The sequence below is a fragment of the Sceloporus occidentalis genome, unplaced genomic scaffold (assembly GCF_023333645.1).
Source record: "Sceloporus occidentalis isolate IW3139 unplaced genomic scaffold, rSceOcc1.0.p SCAF_4, whole genome shotgun sequence".
NCBI lineage: Eukaryota > Metazoa > Chordata > Lepidosauria > Squamata > Phrynosomatidae > Sceloporus > Sceloporus occidentalis.
Genome location: NW_028316984.1, coordinates 97,971,915 through 97,990,644, shown reverse-complemented (window position 1 = coordinate 97,990,644; position 18,730 = coordinate 97,971,915). Strand labels below are relative to the sequence as shown.

The 18,730-nt window shown below is 41.3% G+C and overlaps 1 protein-coding gene across 5 annotated transcripts in view; it reads left to right on the top strand.

Moving 5' to 3' along the window:
* Positions 1-18,730, top strand: part of CARS1 (cysteinyl-tRNA synthetase 1) — a 73,329-nt gene that overhangs the window by 11,930 nt on the left and 42,669 nt on the right. For all 5 annotated transcript variants that reach the window (XM_089521012.1, XM_089521015.1, XM_089521011.1 and 2 more), the window contains 9 exons: positions 6,055-6,146; positions 6,830-6,918; positions 10,238-10,334; positions 11,234-11,332; positions 12,006-12,155; positions 12,887-13,027; positions 14,490-14,578; positions 17,392-17,513; positions 17,599-17,711. In XM_089521012.1, the coding sequence (XP_089377138.1) occupies positions 6,055-6,146; positions 6,830-6,918; positions 10,238-10,334; positions 11,234-11,332; positions 12,006-12,155; positions 12,887-13,027; positions 14,490-14,578; positions 17,392-17,513; positions 17,599-17,711 (992 nt within the window). The remainder of the gene's footprint in view (positions 1-6,054; positions 6,147-6,829; positions 6,919-10,237; positions 10,335-11,233; positions 11,333-12,005; positions 12,156-12,886; positions 13,028-14,489; positions 14,579-17,391; positions 17,514-17,598; positions 17,712-18,730) is intronic.

Sequence of the window (18,730 nt, the reverse complement as noted above, 5' to 3'; positions counted from 1 at the left end):
ATATATTTTATTTATGCTTTTTTTTTAAAAAAAGCATTGTTTAATTAAATTACACTTATATCTTACCTTTCCTCTTGTGAGCTCAAAGAAGTGTATATACTTTCCCTACTCCCCACTTTATCTTCACAACAACCTTGTAAGATAGATCAGGCTGAGAAGGAGTGGCTGGGCCAAAATCACTGTGTGAGTTTTGTATTTCACTAGGGAGTGCATCATACTGGCTCTCAGTAACATTGTAAACAAAGGATCTTTACAGCTCAAGTTAACAAGAAAGGAAAGGAAGGCGTTTTCTATTTTGTAAAAATGTCTTTTGGTACCACTAATATAGGTGGGATACAGACGGGCAAAAAGGGGTGTGTTCATGACGTCATGAAGGTAGAGCCTTCAGACGGCCCTTACCTGAATGCCGCCATGAACACGCCGCCCACACGCCCCAAGCGGGAAGAAGCGGCATTAAAAAGGTGCTGCTTTTCCCCGCTTCTTTTCTGTATGATGCGCAGCTGCGCAGCTCCGTATGTAAGCTGCTGCACCGGTACGCCAGAATTGTTACGCTGCTAATTTAAGTTGCCCATTTAAAAGCTCCGTGTCTGCTGCGTCGCATAATGAGTCGGGGTCCTGGAACATGCGCAGTTTGCAGTCAGGCTTTAATTGCAGCGTCAGCTGCCATGCAGGTGTGGAAGCTGCAGCACAGCTGCAGCGCATTTTAAGACTCCTAACCCTAACCCTAACCCTAGAGCAACATGTACGCATGCGCTGCTAGAATTGGGGAAAGTTTGGAATGTAAAGTGAACCCCTACACACATTCCTGTGCCATTTTCACCTAACAATAAAAACCTCTAAAACTTTAAATATTTACATATGTACAAGGGAGGTGATGGGGGATGGCAGGGGGACAGCGGTGGCAGCGGCGACAGCTGTGGCTGTGCATTGCAGATTCAGCAAGAGCGCGGGGACCAAAGGAGAGGAGGCATCCATGATGCTGGTGACATTAGCAACGTGCAAGCGGACAAGGATGCCAACACCAGCTGATCACCAGTTGGCAGGAGACCACTATTGTTCTTGGGCAGGGCGAGGGAAAAAGTTTTAAAGGGGCTTGGGCGCTTTAAATGTGCACATAGGCTTTCTGCCGCCGCTGCTGAGCGCCGCAGCTGTGCAGCTGCGCATCCGCCAGCCGGCAAAAGAAAAAAAAAGCCCCGTTTTTGGCCGCCCGTGAGGAAGCTGCCTCTCTCTTTGCAGCGTCCTCCGAGGTGGCGGTTTGGAAACTGCGGGTCAGAAACGGCCCCAGGTGAGGCGTCTTCACTGCCCCCCATGTGGAAGCCCCATCCACCTTAGCCACGCCCCCGGGGCAGGCGGTCTAGAGGCTCCGTATTCAGCAGAATACACCTCCAAGACGTCTTCCCCTGCCCGTCTGTACCCCGCCATAGATTTATTAAAGAACCTGCAGTGAATGCTTTTGAACCTCTGAAAAAGCTGCAGTTAGATTCTCAGACACTCTATTATATCATCCTAAGATCACCAAATGTTTAAAGAAGCCTGTTCTTGTAGACCATGGATGCAGGCTTATTTCAGAGATACTGCTTTCTTCACTACAGGTTCAAGATACCTTACGTAGAAATCCAAAATACTAAAAAAATACCCCAAAATTGTCCACATGGGTGGCTGAGATAGTGACACCCATTTGCTTTTCAATGGTTCAGTGTACCCAGATTTTGTTTCATGCACAGAATTATTGAAAATACAGTCAGCCCTCAATGTTCACGACCTCGAGACTCACGATTTTGATTATTCGTGAGGTCAAGGCCACTAATGCAGGCATTCTTCCTCCCTTTCCTTGCCCAGTCTCTCCCTGGGCAGCCCAGAGAGAGATTGGACAGGGAAGGCAGGAGGCGCGTTGCCCCGTCCCCCAAAGAGCCTTCTCCTCCCCAATCCTCCCTGGGCAGTCCAAGGAGAGGATTGGGATGGAGAAGAGTCTCGGAGAGGCCAAGACACCTCTTGCCTTCTCCTCCCTGAACCTCTCCTTGGGATGCTCAGGGAAAGGATCGGGGAGGTAAAGGGTCTTGGAGGGACCAAGACACCTCTTGCCTTTTCTTCCCCAATATTCTCCCTGGGCTGCCTAAGGAAAGGATCAAGGAGGAGAAGGAGCAGGGAGACAATTAAAGGAACAGGAGGGTAGGAAGAAAAGGAGCGCTCACCCCTGCTCCTCTTCCCCTGCTCACCCATCCCTTTAACTGGGGCAGAGTTATGCACAATTTCCCCATATTTGCGGGCTCTCAGTCCCCTAACCCCTGCAAATATGGAGGGAGAACTGTACTATGTATAAGATTACCTTCAGGCTATGTGTGTTAGATGTATGTGAAAGATAAATAGTTTTCATGTTTAGACTTGGGTCCCATCTCCAAGATATCTCATTATCTTTATGCAGATATACCAAAAGTTTTTAAAAATCCCAAACACTTCTGGTCTCAAGCATTTTGGATAAGGGATGTGCGTGTAAGTATCTACTCAACCTGTAATATTCGAGAGCTCAGTGCCTTTCACAAAAGCTGAGCTGAACGCTAGCATTTTTCTCTGAGGACGCCAGAGGGCGAGCTGAGAATCTGTTAAAAATACTTTCAGATTTCTGCCAATTGTGCTTTTCAGTTGTGCTTGAGAATTCTGTTTCTAGAATCCAGTCACTACAGTTCTTTTTAGTTTGTTTGCTAGTGTACTCAACAGTGATAAGGGTGAAGTACCTATTCCTAATTTTGAAGAGTTTTTCCCCCTATTGTCCAGAGTAAGTACATGAAACACAAGATACAGAATCTGAAACAAAGGCCTGTTACAGACAGCCAAAATAAAGCTGCTTCGAGTCACAGTGGAGGTATGGTGTTTCAATGATGTATGTGTCCTAAGAGTCCAGAAGCCACACCAAAGCCACGCTCTGGTCCTTAGGGATGGAGTGTGGCTTTGGTGTGACTTCTGGACTCTAAGGACGCATGCATCATTGAAACACCATACCTCCACTGTGACTCGAAGCAGCTTTATTTTGGCTGTCTGTAACAGGCCAAAGAGGACAGTGTGGTGCTTAGCAGTCTAGGTGTTCGTTGCACTTCAAACATGAGAGGATATTCTATTATTTTAGATTTTAGACAGTGTTTTTAGTGTCTGGATTATAAATAACCATATTATTGGGACAGATTGACAGAAGGTTTGGAATTGTGTTTCTCAAAGAGTAGCCTTTTGTGCTGTTATGTAAGCTACTTTTGAAATAGGAAGAGCTTTCCAAAGTAGTTTTGCTATGGCATGTAGATCCCAAGGTCCAATTAAAAAAAAAGTTTGCCCAGGTCTTTGGGTACACCTGAACTAATTTGGATTGTAGCTAGTGAAATTCTCACATACATGTACATATAACCATTAGTTATATTAAGTTTCTGTCTATTAAGTGAGAAAATGCAATGCCTGGTCTATTCTTGTTTTTAGAAAAGGTCTGTAACTCAGTGACAGAGTACATACTTTACTTTCACAAGGCCCCATGTTTAATTTCTTATACTCCAGGTAGGGTTGAATGTTGCTGAACTACAGCTTCCAGCATTTCTCATTTTTGGCTATGATGACAAAGTCTACTGGGAGTTGCTGTCCCTTAGATCTGGAGCTTTGTGATTACTATCCCTAGTTGTTGGACCCTGTGACAGCTTGGTTCAGTGTCATTTTTTTCAGCGTTCTTATTTTGAATAATCCCCGAACTATTAAACTTTCATTAAATGGGAGTGCTGCCCACCTGGGATCAGGTAGACTAAAATGCTGTAGTGTAGCATAAATTTTTGTGGGTGGCACTCTATGTCATGGGTTGTTAACAATCCTGTTAATGTCTTCTGATAAGTAGGCTCCACCAAGTGTGGTGGAACTTACAAGTAAGTCTAAGTAGGATTGCAAACTTAAGTTGTAATTAGACATGAGGCAGCAGATTGACTGTTTAAACTAGGGATGAGCAATTGCCAAGGATAGTGAGGGTACACTGGCCTGACCCTCAAAAACATTTTATCTTTTTTGGTAAATAGTTAAGGTTTTCTGGGGAGACCAAGACCCTCTAAAACAGCCTTGGGTCTTCCTGCAGGCTACACTTTACCAACCCTTTGCTCACCCCAATTCTTGCACAAGGCAGGAGGCTTTGGCTCATTTTGTATTTGCTTTTATTCTTTAAATGGAACACCCCTATTTTTTTCTTTGTTAAAGGGGTTGCATAAAGTATACAGCCAAATGAGGAAATCACTGCTTGTGGTATAACCTTTTGTTAGTTCTAATAAAAGTACTGATATTCTTATACTAATGACCACTAATGAATTCTAAATAGTTAATTCTTTTCTTGAAATATTCATTTGAAGGTACTCTCTCTTAAGTATTTTTTATGCTTTCTGCATATGGACTGTGGAGGTACTGATAGTGGATGAACCTTAGGAACTAGTGGAAAATGCTGATTTGGACAAATCTTAGGAAATGGCGTGATTGATGCAAAGGTAGGGTGCTTTAGTTTGTTTTCAGTATAGTGAGAGTCATCTCTAAGTAAATGTGCTTAGAGTTGCACATTTACATTGATGAGCAGAAACTGATACAGAATATATTTTCATTATTTTCAATAAATAGATTTTCTGGGTATCTGTGGGTTGTGGCTATTTACGGTTTACAATTAGAACTGAGATTTCTTTTCTTCTCAAATGCAATTTTAATTGTTTTCAGCCTGAAAGTAGAAGTTCCATGGGCAATGTTTTCTAAGACAGAAAGTATTGAAAATCCAGCAAGCAAGGTCAACCAAAAACATTTTATTGCTTGAGACATGTACAGGATTGCAGGAGGGCAGCATTCCCATTTAGCTAAACTTTGGTATATGTGTTTATATGTGTTCCTTTGAGTTGCCTGTCAATTTAAAATCACCCCATGAATTTCACAGGGCTTTCTTAGGCAAGGAATAGTTAGAGATGGTTTGTCATTGCCTTCCTCTGGCATGCAGCCTACAGCAATTCGAATTCACTGGCATAACTGTGTAAGTCTTCACATACACCTGAGGTTCAATTATTGTACTACGTCTATGCATCTGAGGAAATGGAGCGTAATTCACAAAAAATCATTCTCAAATAAATCTGTTTGTTTCGAAGGTCTTAATATCTCCACACCATGTTTTTAGTCTAAGTTAAGATCCTTTGCTTTGTGTGTGGAGGATTTCCATCTGATTGAATACCCAGACATTGTGTGAAGAAGCTCATATATAGAGGAGGCTTTCATGATGCCATATGGCATGACAGTGGGATGGAGCCAGGGCTAGCATGCTCCCATACTCATGCACTCATGTTATCTCTTTTCTGAATGTCTGAATAAGGCTTTGGTGTTGATGGGAGAGAATCCTCCATTACACCTAGGGGTAGCAGACCAATTTAAGGGGCACAGGGAGGGGCGCATGCATACACCATTCTTTCCTCTCATACTTCCTCCCACTCAGTGTTGCCTAAGATGGCTGCCTAATAGTTATGTTGGCCCTACTCAGGGTGACCAGAGGTCCTTACTGCAAAGGAGGACAAGGCACCATAAAATGTAGGACAATCAAGAAAAATTTAGGAAAACAGTAGCATTACCATCATCATTATGTATGCTTGTGTTTTTTAAAAGTGTTTTCCCCTTTTTAATTACCGGTAGCTGTTGTTCCAGTATTCCCTTTGCAAAAAAACCTAATGACTTAACACAGTCCTTTTTAGACTATTTGCTATACAGTGGTACCCCGGGATACGAAAGCACCGCCTTACGAAATTCCCGGGTTACGAAAAAAAAATAATTTAAAAAAACTGTTCCGCGTTACGAAAGTTTTTTCGGGTTACGAAAAAACTTTTGGTGCTTTTCGGCGCTATTTCGCACCAAAAAGCGGCTTTCGCTATTAGCGCCTATGGCAATTCGGCTTGCGAAAGTCTTCCGGGTTACGAAAAGGGCAGCGGAACGAATTAATTTCGTAACCCGGGGGACCACTGTATCTATCTTTTCCTGATTTATTTTTAATGAAAAATTTATGCAAAGTTTTAAAATCCTTTCTAGGTAAAAGCAAGCGTACTCTGCCTCCCTGGTCTCCACCACAAGGGACATCGCAACCTAAACTCTGCCTGTACAATAGTCTCACTCGCAATAAGGTGATTTTTTAATTTTTTAATGTTTTGTATTTGTTGATAATCTCTTTGGTTTGTATAACAACCCAAACATTGAAACAGTGTTACCTGACAAGTCTAGTTATCTTTCTCTTTGGGTGTTAGTAACATGGCTCATTAAAATGAAAAGCACTACAGTCACCCCTCCATTTTCGAGGGGGATCTGTTCCAGACCCCACCACCAATGCAAACAGAAATTCACCTACAGTGGATCCTTGTTATACGCTGGGGTTTGTTTCCAAGATCCCCTTGTATAACAAAATCCGTGTATGCTCAAGTCCCATTAAGTATAATGACATAGCAAAATGGTGTCCCTAATAAAAAATGGAACATCAAGGTAAATTTATACTTTTTTGGAACATTTTCAAACCGTGTATGCTTAAATCCGTGTATAACAAATCCGTGTATAAGAAGGACCGACTGTATATTCAAACCTCATTGGCTTGAGTGGTGGTGCATGCCCACAGGCAGCCATGGTCGCATGCCATAGGTGCACTCCCTATTTTGTCCCCCTCTGTTTGCTACCCATGAATGTGTGAGAGACACGGACTTCAAGTCCATGAAAATGGAGGAGCGACTGCATGTATATGCAATGCAGCTGTTCATCTGAACTTCAGATTGCTCATACTGGGCTCTTTATCACTATGGTGTCTTTCTTTCCTCTAAAGGACAAGTTTCAGCCTCAAAATGGCAACAAGGTAACATGGTATTGCTGTGGTCCAACAGTGTATGATTCCTCCCACATGGGACATGCAAGGTATGGTGTTATATCAAAAGATAAATGACTTTATTAGTTGAAGTGCAAAGCCATATACGAAACTTTTATTCCTGATTGATACCAGTATCTGTATTAAATAATGCTGTGCATGAGGTTCCTAATTCAGGTCAAAGCCCAATTTGGCAATTTGGATCTGAGCCTGATCTGGTTTGTATCAGTCTGGATCCAACTGACGTGGGATACTGAATCCAAATGAAGTTGCCAGAATCCAAATCAAAAGATCTTAACTAATTGACTTACATTGGAAAACCAAAAATGGCAAAATCTTTTTGAATTTTTTACATATATTCACATAAAATTTGGAGAAATGGTAGATCCTAAAGAAAAGATTTATCTAGTTAAATTTCAAACCATTAACTCCAGGAATATTTGCTAGATGCCTGGAAAATTTGCTGTTCCTTCTCCATCACTACAAAAAGCAGTGTCTAAAAAGCAATGGATGAAATTCATTCACAAGTAAGGAAGGGGATGATGGGAAGATGTTTTACTAGTGAGAGCTCTTTGAAGAACTCCTCTGCTTCGTTTTAAGGCATTTGGTGATCTTGGCTGGCATTGTAAACTTCCCATTCATGGCTCCATGCTCCCTCCAACTATCTGTTCCAGAGTTGCCTGCCTAACCATCTTGGCAGGGAGCAGAGAATGAAAGCTGCTGGTACCAGGCGATTCATCACCTTTTTTTCTTGCCTTGTGTGACATGCTTTGCTGCCAGGACTTTTCTACCTCTGTTCTGAGTAAAAGCTACATAGTGCAACCTTTTAAGATATTGTAACAGGTTACTCATGCTACTTTATTTACTTGGATCAATTGCAGCTAGCAATCCTGGGATTGGCTCCCACCTCAGAGTGATCCCAGACAAGGCTCTGTCTTTTCTGTGGTAATTCAGACTGCCTGCCTTTCATCTAACACATGAATAACAACAATAACTCAGGCAGCTGGGGTGTACCGGATGAGGGTAGTGCTTGAATCAGTTTCAGTAAATAAAAGACGCATACTCGTCAAACAGACAAATGAACTAGTAAGACAAACAGAAAATAAAGTTCTTCAGTAAGACAAAGGGAGATTCAAAAGCGAGAGGCTCAACAAGATCACTTTAGATGACAATCAGTAACAGCCCATGCCCCCAGCTCTTTCTTTCACAGTATGCACTAATACAGGTACTGGAAGAAATAATATAATCTCAAGTGACTTTGCATCATCCCGCCGCATAAGCACTCCAATTAGAAAGTACTGGTAAAATTCTTCTTATTTCTATTATAATTATTTATATACAGTCATCCTTCGACATTCACGGTTTTGATCATTCGTGAGGTCAAGGCCACCATGTATACACACACACACACTACTACTACTACTACTACTACTCCCTCCTGGGCTTTTCTCCTTCAGAGGAAAAAAGCCCAGGAGGGAGGGAGCAGCCAGGAAGGGTGTGCATGCCAGTCCCACTCCTTTCCAGGTCTTTCCCCAGACAGCTCTCCCTCCTGGAAGGGGGCATGTGGGGGCAATCATCTACCTCTTTCCAGGTCTAAGACCTGCCTGGTGAACCAGGCAGCTCTCCATCCAGGAAACAGCTTTTTTTTTTTTTTGGGGGGGGGGGGGGGAGGGATCCTCCATCCCTTTCCAGGATGGAGAGCTGCCCGGGGGGAAAGCAACTATCCGCCTAGAAAGGGGTGAAGAGCCAGTTAAAGGGATGGGTGGGTGGGGGAAGGAGCGCACATGCTTCTGTTCCTCTTGCCCCACCCACCTGTCCCTTTAACTGGCTTCCTGCGGGGGGGGGGGGGGAATTCATGGATTTTCCACATTCTTGGGGGTCTTGCGCCTCTAACCCCCACAAATGTGGAGGGACAACTGTAGCACCATTAGTGCATATGGTGCTTTACGTGAGCAGTTTATAATTTTTAATCTGATAGTTCCTCATTCTGAAGTTTACAGTCCAAAAAGAAAACACACAAGAAAAGGGGGGTTGCAGTGAAAGATGGGATGATGCTGACTGCTGTTCTTTCCTTCTAAGGCCACAGCAGTGGCAGTTGGGGTGGAGAGATGGCTTTTCCTCAGCTGCTGGACCTAGGCATGATGAAGCTGTGCCCAGCTATTCTTCTCTCCCTCAAATTTTGATCCCTGTCTGCATGATAGAGCTGTTAATTATGAGCAACTTAGTTGCCTCCCCTGTCCCCTACAGCACACACTCTTGCCATCTTCTTTGTAAAATCATTTTGGAGATACACTGGCTAGGTTTTTCCCACTCTTATATTTAATTACCTGTTCTAGATTGGGCTGAACATTTTCAAGATAATAGTATTCTGTTCCAGAAATAAATGTCCTTATTCTGCTCCAGTCTGGAACAAAGCAGTCCTAATCAGCCTGCAACTCCCAGAAGTGTAGTGGCTTGTCATGCTAACTGAGATACTTTGGGAGCTGAAGTACAGAAATGTAAAGGTTCCAAACTCTGGACTTTGGCACAGTTTAACACTGTGCTGTGACCTGGGCATTGACCTGTCATAAATGGACATGGAGCTCTTCAACAAGAAAGATGATATGATAACTAAAATGTCGTATATTACCCCTAAATTGACAGTGTTTGGGCACAACTAAAAACACAGGAAACCAAGGTGGGATGTATCTTGTTTGTAAAAAGTAAAACTGTGGAAAGGAAGGTGCTAAATCTGATCAGAATCATGTTGCTGCAGGAAAAGAAGTCTGAGAGGTGGCCATGTGTATGAAAACTTTCCTTCCCAGCAGAGTAGTCCAGATCAAATCCTCACTCCAGCTGCCATTATTAATGATCAGAAATAATGAGTATGGGTGTCCTTTGTCTGATACAGTCTGTCCCATAGTCTATCCCTATCTCATGTTTTATTTTCAAAAGTACATTACTTTCAAGTTAAGAAATATGGCCACTCTCTTTACACTAGTTGAGTCTTCAGTCTGATTGGTGTCATAGCCAAGAACCACATGTTTCTTGGGATTTTAAAACCACAATTCAGCCTTTTCAGATAATGATGTGGCTTTGAAAAGACATTAAACTAATCATTTCAAGATTCTTTTAAAATGAATATTATGGGTAACGAGACAGTTGATGGTTATTTACAGTGTGTTTAGCATCTACCTTCCAGCCTGTGTATTGTCTTCTCCTGGCTTTCATTGTTCGAGCAGTGAAAAACTTAATTATACTTGGGAAATGGTTAAACTATGGATTTTGTTAAAGAATAGGAAGATGATGCTTTGTTTACACAGCAGCTTTTTGTTAAAGAATGTGAATTTTCTGCTACACAAAACCAACTTGTCTTCTGAATTATTTTAGATCATACATCTCATTTGATATCCTGAGAAGAGTTTTGAAAGACTATTTCAAATATGATGTCTTCTACTGTATGAATATTACAGATATAGATGACAAGGTAAATCTAAAATGCCATAATACAGTTAATTTCTGAGACAAAAATATGAGATTATTAAATTTAGGCTTAAATTATACTTTAATGCTTGTCTTACCAAGCAACTGTTAGACCTTTGTTTTTATGGAATGGATGGTATGGGTTGGGAACATCCTTTAGTTGGAGAAGTCTTCAGATCCTTCTATTCAGAGAGAGAGGTTGTAAGTTCTTCCTAGCCTAGCCTTATGGTAGAATTAATTGTCCTAGCTCGCTTTTGTGGCTTTCCAAATACAATTCCCATTAACTTTTCTAAATATCCTCCTTCCTTTATTTTCACATGCTGCTTGTTTTAGTATTTTCTTACTACCTGTTGCAGCACATTGACACAATAATATCTTATGAATTCCTCGGCAAAAATTTGCAGAGGCATGTCTCTCCCTGTCTTCTTGATTGTTGCCACTGCTTCTACTGCTTTCTTCTTGGACATTTAAAAGCTGATGAAGGGGGCTCAGGGCATCTAGCGTCTGTCTCATGCCACCTCCACCTCACTATGCTTTCTTCCAACCAGTGTGGCTGCAAGATGAAGCATAGACAGCCCCCAATGCTGCATCTTCACACTTTCATTGGTGTTTTCATTTTCATTGGATTCATTTTCATTTATATAGCATCATCAGCATATGTGATAGCTTTACAGAGACAGATTCCTGTGCCAGGATGCTTACAACCTAATTTGAACAAAAGAGATTGAGGAGGCATAGTGGGAGGGAGGAAAGAGAGGTAAGTGAGAAGTCTTATGCACAAGTTCTGTTTTCGTTCTTGTGTCTTTGTAAATCTGGAAATGTTTTGCAAGATAACCAGTACTGATTTTCAGCTTCAAATTGTGTATTTCTATTTTCTGGATATCTTTTAACTTTGTCTTGTAGATCATAAAAAGAGCAAGGCAAAACCATCTCTTTGAACAATATAGAGAAAAGAAGCTGTCACCTACTCAGCTGCTTGAAGATGTTCAGGCTGCCTCTCAGGTAAGCTTATGCTTTGTGAGGTCATTCCCACTTCAAGAGTTCTGCTTCTCTCCATGGAAGGATAGTCTTTGGTGCCCTAGCTCTGTCACCTTTTCTGATGCTACTTTTTACATCTACCTTCTCCCACTGTCAACCAAATACAATTCTCTGTGCTTTGTCCTGCCTGGTAATTGCTGAGAGAATTCCATATTCTTCTGAAAAAAGATTTTGGAAGCAAAAGCATTAGTTAAATTGCAACCCATGTCCTTTAAAGGGTTCAGGCAGGCACTTTCACTTTTAAAAAATTAAAGTAAAAGAAAATATTTTAAAATCCATGTTGTAGGTCTCCAAGATCTGTTGGGTAAAAGGAATGTGCAAGTTATAGATCTCAGATAGCTGCCCATCCCTGGTTTACTCATTTCACCCTGGGTGCTGAGATTCTTGTTTGAATGCAGTCCCCCAGCCCTGCCCCCGCTGTGACTTGGGTACAGCCCTCAAGGCCAAAACAGCTGTATACCTTAGACACTTGATAATATTTTTGCCCTGAGTATTTTACTCTCTTAACAAGACTAAGGGGTCATTAAGGATCATTTGATGAGATAGGTCTTGTTTTATGCAGTGGTGCTTGTTTGTTGCCTTGCAGGAGCTTTCATTTGCTTTTGTATTTATATTGAATTCATGTTTCTTACATCAGCCCTTTTCAACTAAACTACAAGAAATCTCTGATCCTGATAAGAAACAAATGCTGGAAAGGATTCAGGCTGCAGTGAAAGCTGCTGTGGAACCTCTAGAAAATGCACTGCACAAGACACTCTCTGAAGGAGAAGTCAGTAAATATGCTGAGGTTTGTACTTGGTGGATTTCAGTTTGTAGGGCTGGTGCTCTTTTCTGAGGCAAGTTATTTATTTAAAATAATGTGGTTGCAAGAACTGAGATTTCTTGGATAACAGCAAAAACTATACCCTTGCGGTCCTCTAATAGATCATCTTTATTTTCTTGAATTCACTTATATCAATGAAGTTGGCATTGGATTGTATCAAATAATGTCTGTCTGCCAGTGGAGAGACACTTGGCAGAACAGATTCCTTCTTTCCATTGCAGTTTCTTGTTCCAATCCCAATTTCTTGCAGAGGAAATTTGAGGAATGGGGTACAGTGGGGAAGGGGGAGAGGGAACCTCCCCCTTTGTTTGACTGGAAGACCACTGGTATAACAGTACAGAATCAATTAATATATGGACAAATTAATTCTCCTAGCTTAAAGCCAAAGGGAGAAATACATCTTGTACAAGCTCACAGGAGCTATTCAGCCACTTCTGCCTTACTGCAACAACAGGGTTCCCTTCAAAGTATGCCTCACAGTCAGAAGACCCATTGAAGAAGCTTCTCATGAAACAAAAAGGGCTTCCTACCAGGACGAGACAAGAGCTTCACTTAAGTGTGAGATGTAACCCTGGATCCACATTAAAAAAAAATCAACATTGGTGAATTGAAACACAGTGAAGGCTTCCTCATGGAGAATCATGAATTGTGATAGACTGCTGTTTTGTTAAGTTATGTATGTATTTATTTTCCAGACATTGTTGCAAGAAGCAAAAGATATACTCTCTGAGTGGCTGGATGCTAAACTTGGCAGTCAGGTGACTGACAACTCTATATTTTCCAAGCTTCCCAAATTCTGGGAAGAGGAATATCATAAAGATATGGCAGCTCTCAATGTAAGTAGTTGTGCTGATTCAACAAAACTAGAAAGGTGAGGTAATCTGTTAATGGTCATGCTTATTTGTTAGAAATTATCTGTCTTTCGAAGGTTGAAAAAGGAGACATCCAATGCTAATGTGAAGTCGAAGGCTTTCATGGCCGGCAGCCATAGTTTTTTGTGGAGTTTTTGGACTATGTGGCCATGTTCTAGCAGAGTTTCTTCCTGACATTTCGCCAGCATTCTCTGAAGATGCCAGCCACAGATGCTGGCGAAACGTCAGGAAGAAACTCTTCTAGAACATGGCCACATAGCCCCAAAACCCCACAAAAAACTATCCAATGCTAAGTTGTTGTTCCAGGCGTCATGCCATAACCCTAGTGACAGATTTGGATGCATAATAATTTAGAATAATTGGCATAATGAGACCTTTCTGTGGTGACCTCTCTTTGTAGCACTCTGTTTCATAATGCTGTCATACCTAGAAAACCAAAATTTTGACAAGGTATAAATCAAGAACTAATTTCTTGCAGTCAACCCAGTAGTGATGACTTTCATTTTAGCTTTAGATTATATTTCAGATTTTAGGGGCTGTACAGATGAGAAGAAAGGGACGGCTTCTCTGGATTGTTGCCGCAGCAACTGCATGGGCTTGGCAACGATCCGCCCCCCCAAAAGGAGCTGCAAAATGCAGCTCCTTTCCACGCCGCTGCCAAGGCGCCATTAGGGCCCTGGAGCAGCGCAGTGACGTCTTTTGTGCACTGCACCATTTGGATAAAATAACACCAGGATTGCTCAGAGCGTGCAGACGCTCCGCTCTCCTGAGCCCTAATTTAGGCCCAGGCCACTGCAAATTGATGGTCTGTACTGGGCCTTAATTTTTGCCTATTTCAGTATAAAATAGGGATGAAGCAGTCAGACAGAACTGAAGGACTCAGGGAGAACATTTGAGACTAATTGATTTATTTTAGCATGAGCTTTCACAGATAACAGTCCACTTCTTCAGCCACAGTTATTTTGTAATTACCAATATACCTGTGGCTGTACTTCCAGCTTCATCAGAGCATCTTTTCAAGTATTCATGTTAATATGCCAGACCTTGGAAAAATTACTTTTTGGATGGCTAGGGATTTTGGACCAGAATGGTATAGTGGTTTGAGTGTTCTATTAGGACTCCAGGAGACCAGGATTCAAATCCCCACTTAGCCATGGAAGCTCAGAGTGACCTTGGTCAAGTCGCACTTTCTCAGCATCAGTAAAAGGCCATGGCAAACCTCCTCTGAACAAATCATGTGAGGAAAACCCCAGTGCATTTGCTTTAATGTTACCTTCAAGTTGGAAACAACTTGATGACACACAGCAACAACAAAGAGATTCTGGAAGTAATCCAAGAAAGTACTTTTTCCAGGCTGTCACACATGAATGAGAACCTGACACACAGAGGTTGTGCCTTAGATCATGCATTGTTTGTTTGCTTCTAGGTATTACCTCCAGATGTTTTAACACGTGTTAGTGAATATATACCTGAAATTGTAGACTTCGTTCAAAAGATTGTAGATAATGGATATGGGTAAGTATAGATGGACCTTAACTTTTTCTTTGATTCATACAATCTTTATAAGATATGATAACAGGTCCCTCATTTATTTGAGGATCAATGGTTGGGGGTGCAAGATCAAGGACACAGCTGAAGTCAATGAGAGAAATATTTCAGCAGCTGGGTAGATGGTTTTGGATGGTCATCTCCATTACCACCTTGATGTAGTTTGAGCCCCAACCCAGAAGCCAACGAGCTGTGTGAGTTTGCCTCCTAGGGTGGCGCTTGAGAGAGAAGCAGAAAGAGAACCTTGACCATCTGGTTGGCTCCTGAAGTAAATGGAAGTATGGCCTTATTTTTTAAAGTGTCTGCTTTCCTCCTGCCCATCCTTGTCCTGCACTGGTCACCACTTCACTATGGACAGTGTTACTGCTCCTGTTTTAAATTTCACCCACAGTTCATGATTGGCTCAACTGTTGTGGGGTGTTTGTTTCCCCATAGCAATGTTCTCTTGGTATTCTACTAAATCTCAATATAGTACTGTCACAACATTCAAAAAGGTGCTGGAAACATTATGTAGAATTCATAGCTGAAGTATGTAAATGTGGGTTCCTCATTCTTCAGTATGTGTTGGGGGAGGGCTTTAATAAGTCTCAGTTCTTGCTTCAGATTCAGTTTAACTCGGTAGCTGGCATTCTTGGTACATGCCAGGTTGGCAGTTATGACACATGCAATCAGTATCTATTGTGTTGGATACCTTGGTGCTGTTTTCCTCCTTTGAGCAGGCTGGGTGGTGACACCAGACTGTAATCAACTTGCCTTGTGCCTGGATCCTTGCCTTATGCTATGCCAAACTGTATGAGATATAACTAACAAAGTTATGTGGAAATGTTTCAAATCAATTGGCTGTCTTAGCACAGATCTTTTTTCTCACCATCTCCCTTACTGTATGCTGCAGTCACAGTCATATGCCCTTCTATAAGTACAGTACTTACATATAATCAGTCCAAATTCTATATCAATAAAGTCTGGTAATGCAATGGTCTTCCTAATGGAAAGCTGTTTTATTTGTTAATTATGAGAAATACTTTTATGGTAAATATTTTGTCTAAGCTTCCTAAGCCAGTATTTCTCAAACTGTGATCCTCCAGATGTTTGGGGCTTCAGCTCCCTGAATTCTTGGCCATTGGCCATGCTGACCCGGACTTCTGGCAGCTGCTGTTTCAGTTAAGAAGTACCGTCCTAAGGCTGAATCTGCACCGCAGAAATAATCCATGTTGATAGCACTTTAACTATAGAGTTCTGGGAATTGTAGTTTTGTGAGATATTTAGTCTTCACTTCCAGAGAGCTCTGGTGCCCCACGAAATGGAAAATCCCAAAATTCCATAGCATTGAGCCATGGCAGTTAAAGTGGTGTCAACCTGGATTATTTCTGCAGTGCGGATGCCTCCTAGGTTAGCACTGTCTGTGCTGGGACAAAATAAAGAACAGTAGTAAAATTAAATGGCTCAACAGATACCATGATAGAAATGATTCTTCTATGTATGTTTTCAGGGTTTTTTTTTTTTTTGGGGGGGGGTGAACGGCCTGTTTTTTTGCTCTGTAATAAATGATGTGAATATGCCTTTTCAACAATAGTTTGTGACTTTGAAGGCTGCATTGGTTTACAGAATTGAAGACTGGTTCTTCTAGAATGGTGTCTCTGTTAGAAAGTGTACACACAGCTTTTGTATATGAACTGGTGAGAATTTCCTCACCCTGAACTGGAGCACCATTAGATAATGAAGTCCATACTTTCAGGAATTTGTGATGCAGATTGGGAAAACTGCATACATTTGAAACACTATAACAAAAATGTATATAGTTGGGAAAAGGTGTACACAAACATGCATTGTTCAGAAGAGAAAAACTTGAAAACATTCACTAAAAGTGTTATGTATTAAAATGCACATAAAAATATACGTGGATTTTTCTGGGGACAACAAATTGCAGTCTGTACCGGGATAGAATGAACATAACAGAGGGGAAATAAAAACAAAAACAAAACATGAGCCAAATCAAGCTTAACATATTTGCCATCCCTAATTTTAATTCTTTTGTGTGATGAATACTGTCAGAAAACTGATTGAAAATGGAAAAATAACTTTCAGGCATCAAAATTCAAAGAATTCAGACTTGTATGCTGGTCCACATTAACAAGGTACTCCAGCATAAATCACTTTGACACTGCCCAGCGATGGATGCAAAGCTGATGTAGTTGTTCTTGTGTGCCTCCAAATGGTTTCCGATTTGTGGCTATCCTAAGGCAAACATATCATATGGGTTTTCTTTGCAAGATTTGTTCAGAGAAGGTTTGCTATTGCCTTCCCCTGAGGCTGAGAGCATTGACTTGCACAAGGTCATCCAGTAGGTTTCTTGGTTGAGCTGGGAATCGAACCTGGGTCTCCACAGTCATAGTCCAATACTGGACTATGTCCTTCTTACTGGATACAGTAAGAAATCTTTCCGCAACTCAGTGCCCTCCCTTCATGTATGTTGAGCTACCACGGTATTTCTTTTGGCATGAAATCAAGGAACACAACCCCGTTCTGTTGGAATCCTACTGGTCACCTGCCATAGAACGCAGGGAAAGAAACTAGTCTTTAAATATTATAGTAGTAATATTTTACAGAGCTTGGAAGGTTACTTTTCAGATTACATCTCCCAGATTCACCTGTCAGTATGGCCAGTAGCTATGGTGGCTGAGATTTAGAGTTTCAAAAGGTATCTTTTCTAAGCATTGTACTTTTGTGTCTGATTCAATGCTAATTAGAGTTTCCAGTGAAACTGTGTTTTTGTCTTCTAGTTATGTGTCCAATGGATCTGTCTATTTTGATACAATTAAATTTGATGCCTCAGAAAAACACTCCTATGCTAAATTGGTTCCTGAAGCTGTGGGAGATCAAAAAGCACTTCAAGAGGGTGAAGGTAAATTGATGTAGTCAGCAGATGTATAAAGACAATTTTTGAAAGGTGCATGAATGTTTTAAAAAGCTTTTCTTGTCTTTCACAGGTGACTTGAGTGTGTCAGCAGACCGTTTAAGTGAGAAGCATTCTCCAAATGACTTTGCCTTATGGAAATCCTCCAAACCTGGAGAGCCTTCATGGGATTCTCCTTGGGGAAAAGTAAGGATGGTTGTTTGGATTGAATAGATCATTTGTATGGGCAGAAAACAATTCTTCTCATATGGGGGGACAAAAGTTGATTTTCCATTTTAACTGCAGTTTTCTAATCCCCCTTTAACACCAATCTGGAGCGCCCCCTCCCCACATTCTGGACCCAGTTTGAAAGAGACTGGTGGTTGGGGACGGGGAAAAGAAGTATAGGTCCACATACAAGTGGAGTTACCTTCTTCTTGCATTGAATCCAAAACACTGTTATGGGGCACTGTGTGGCTGGTATCCTGTTGTGTCTGGCGTCTGCTAGAGTAGGCTCATTTACAATTGATTATTGAGTGGTGGGACTGCATGTAGGTAAATTCCAGTAATTATGTGGTTCTGCTCTAGTCAAGATGAACAACAGGATTTAGGCCTGTGTGTGTTTATGTATGTAGCTGTAAATGAGTCCTATAAAATTAACAGTAAACAGCCTTTCATAACAAATGGTCCAGTCTTTTTAATGTCCTAAAGCACCAGTTAAAGTATAAGTTGCAAGCTGGTATCATAAAGACCTGCCAAACTATTATCACTTATGGCATGTTTACTCTTTCATTACATTCTACTCCAACCATTGGCAATTTATAGAATCTTCAGTTTCAGTCATCAGTGTTAGAATGTTCTGCTATTTCCATGCTGAAATTGTTGCTGAGCCCTTTTTTTTTTTTTGGGGGGGGAGGGGGGGTGTCTTTCATTTAGTAACTTTGATAGTCAGCCCCAATCATCTGATAGCCATTCTGTGTTTACTCAGTTACATTCTAAACCTGTATTCCAATTATTCTGTTACCATAGTTGCCTTTTATAGCAGATGTTCCCATAGCTGTATTCTCTTTGCACTGTCGTTTACTTTCTTAAACTGTGGGTTCCAAAGCCAAACATACTCCAGATGGTGCTTTATACTGTGTTCAGTAACACTCTTAACAGTCTTCCTAAATGTTAGGAAGAACCTTCTGATAGTCAAAGCTGTTTAAGAGTATGATAGACTACCT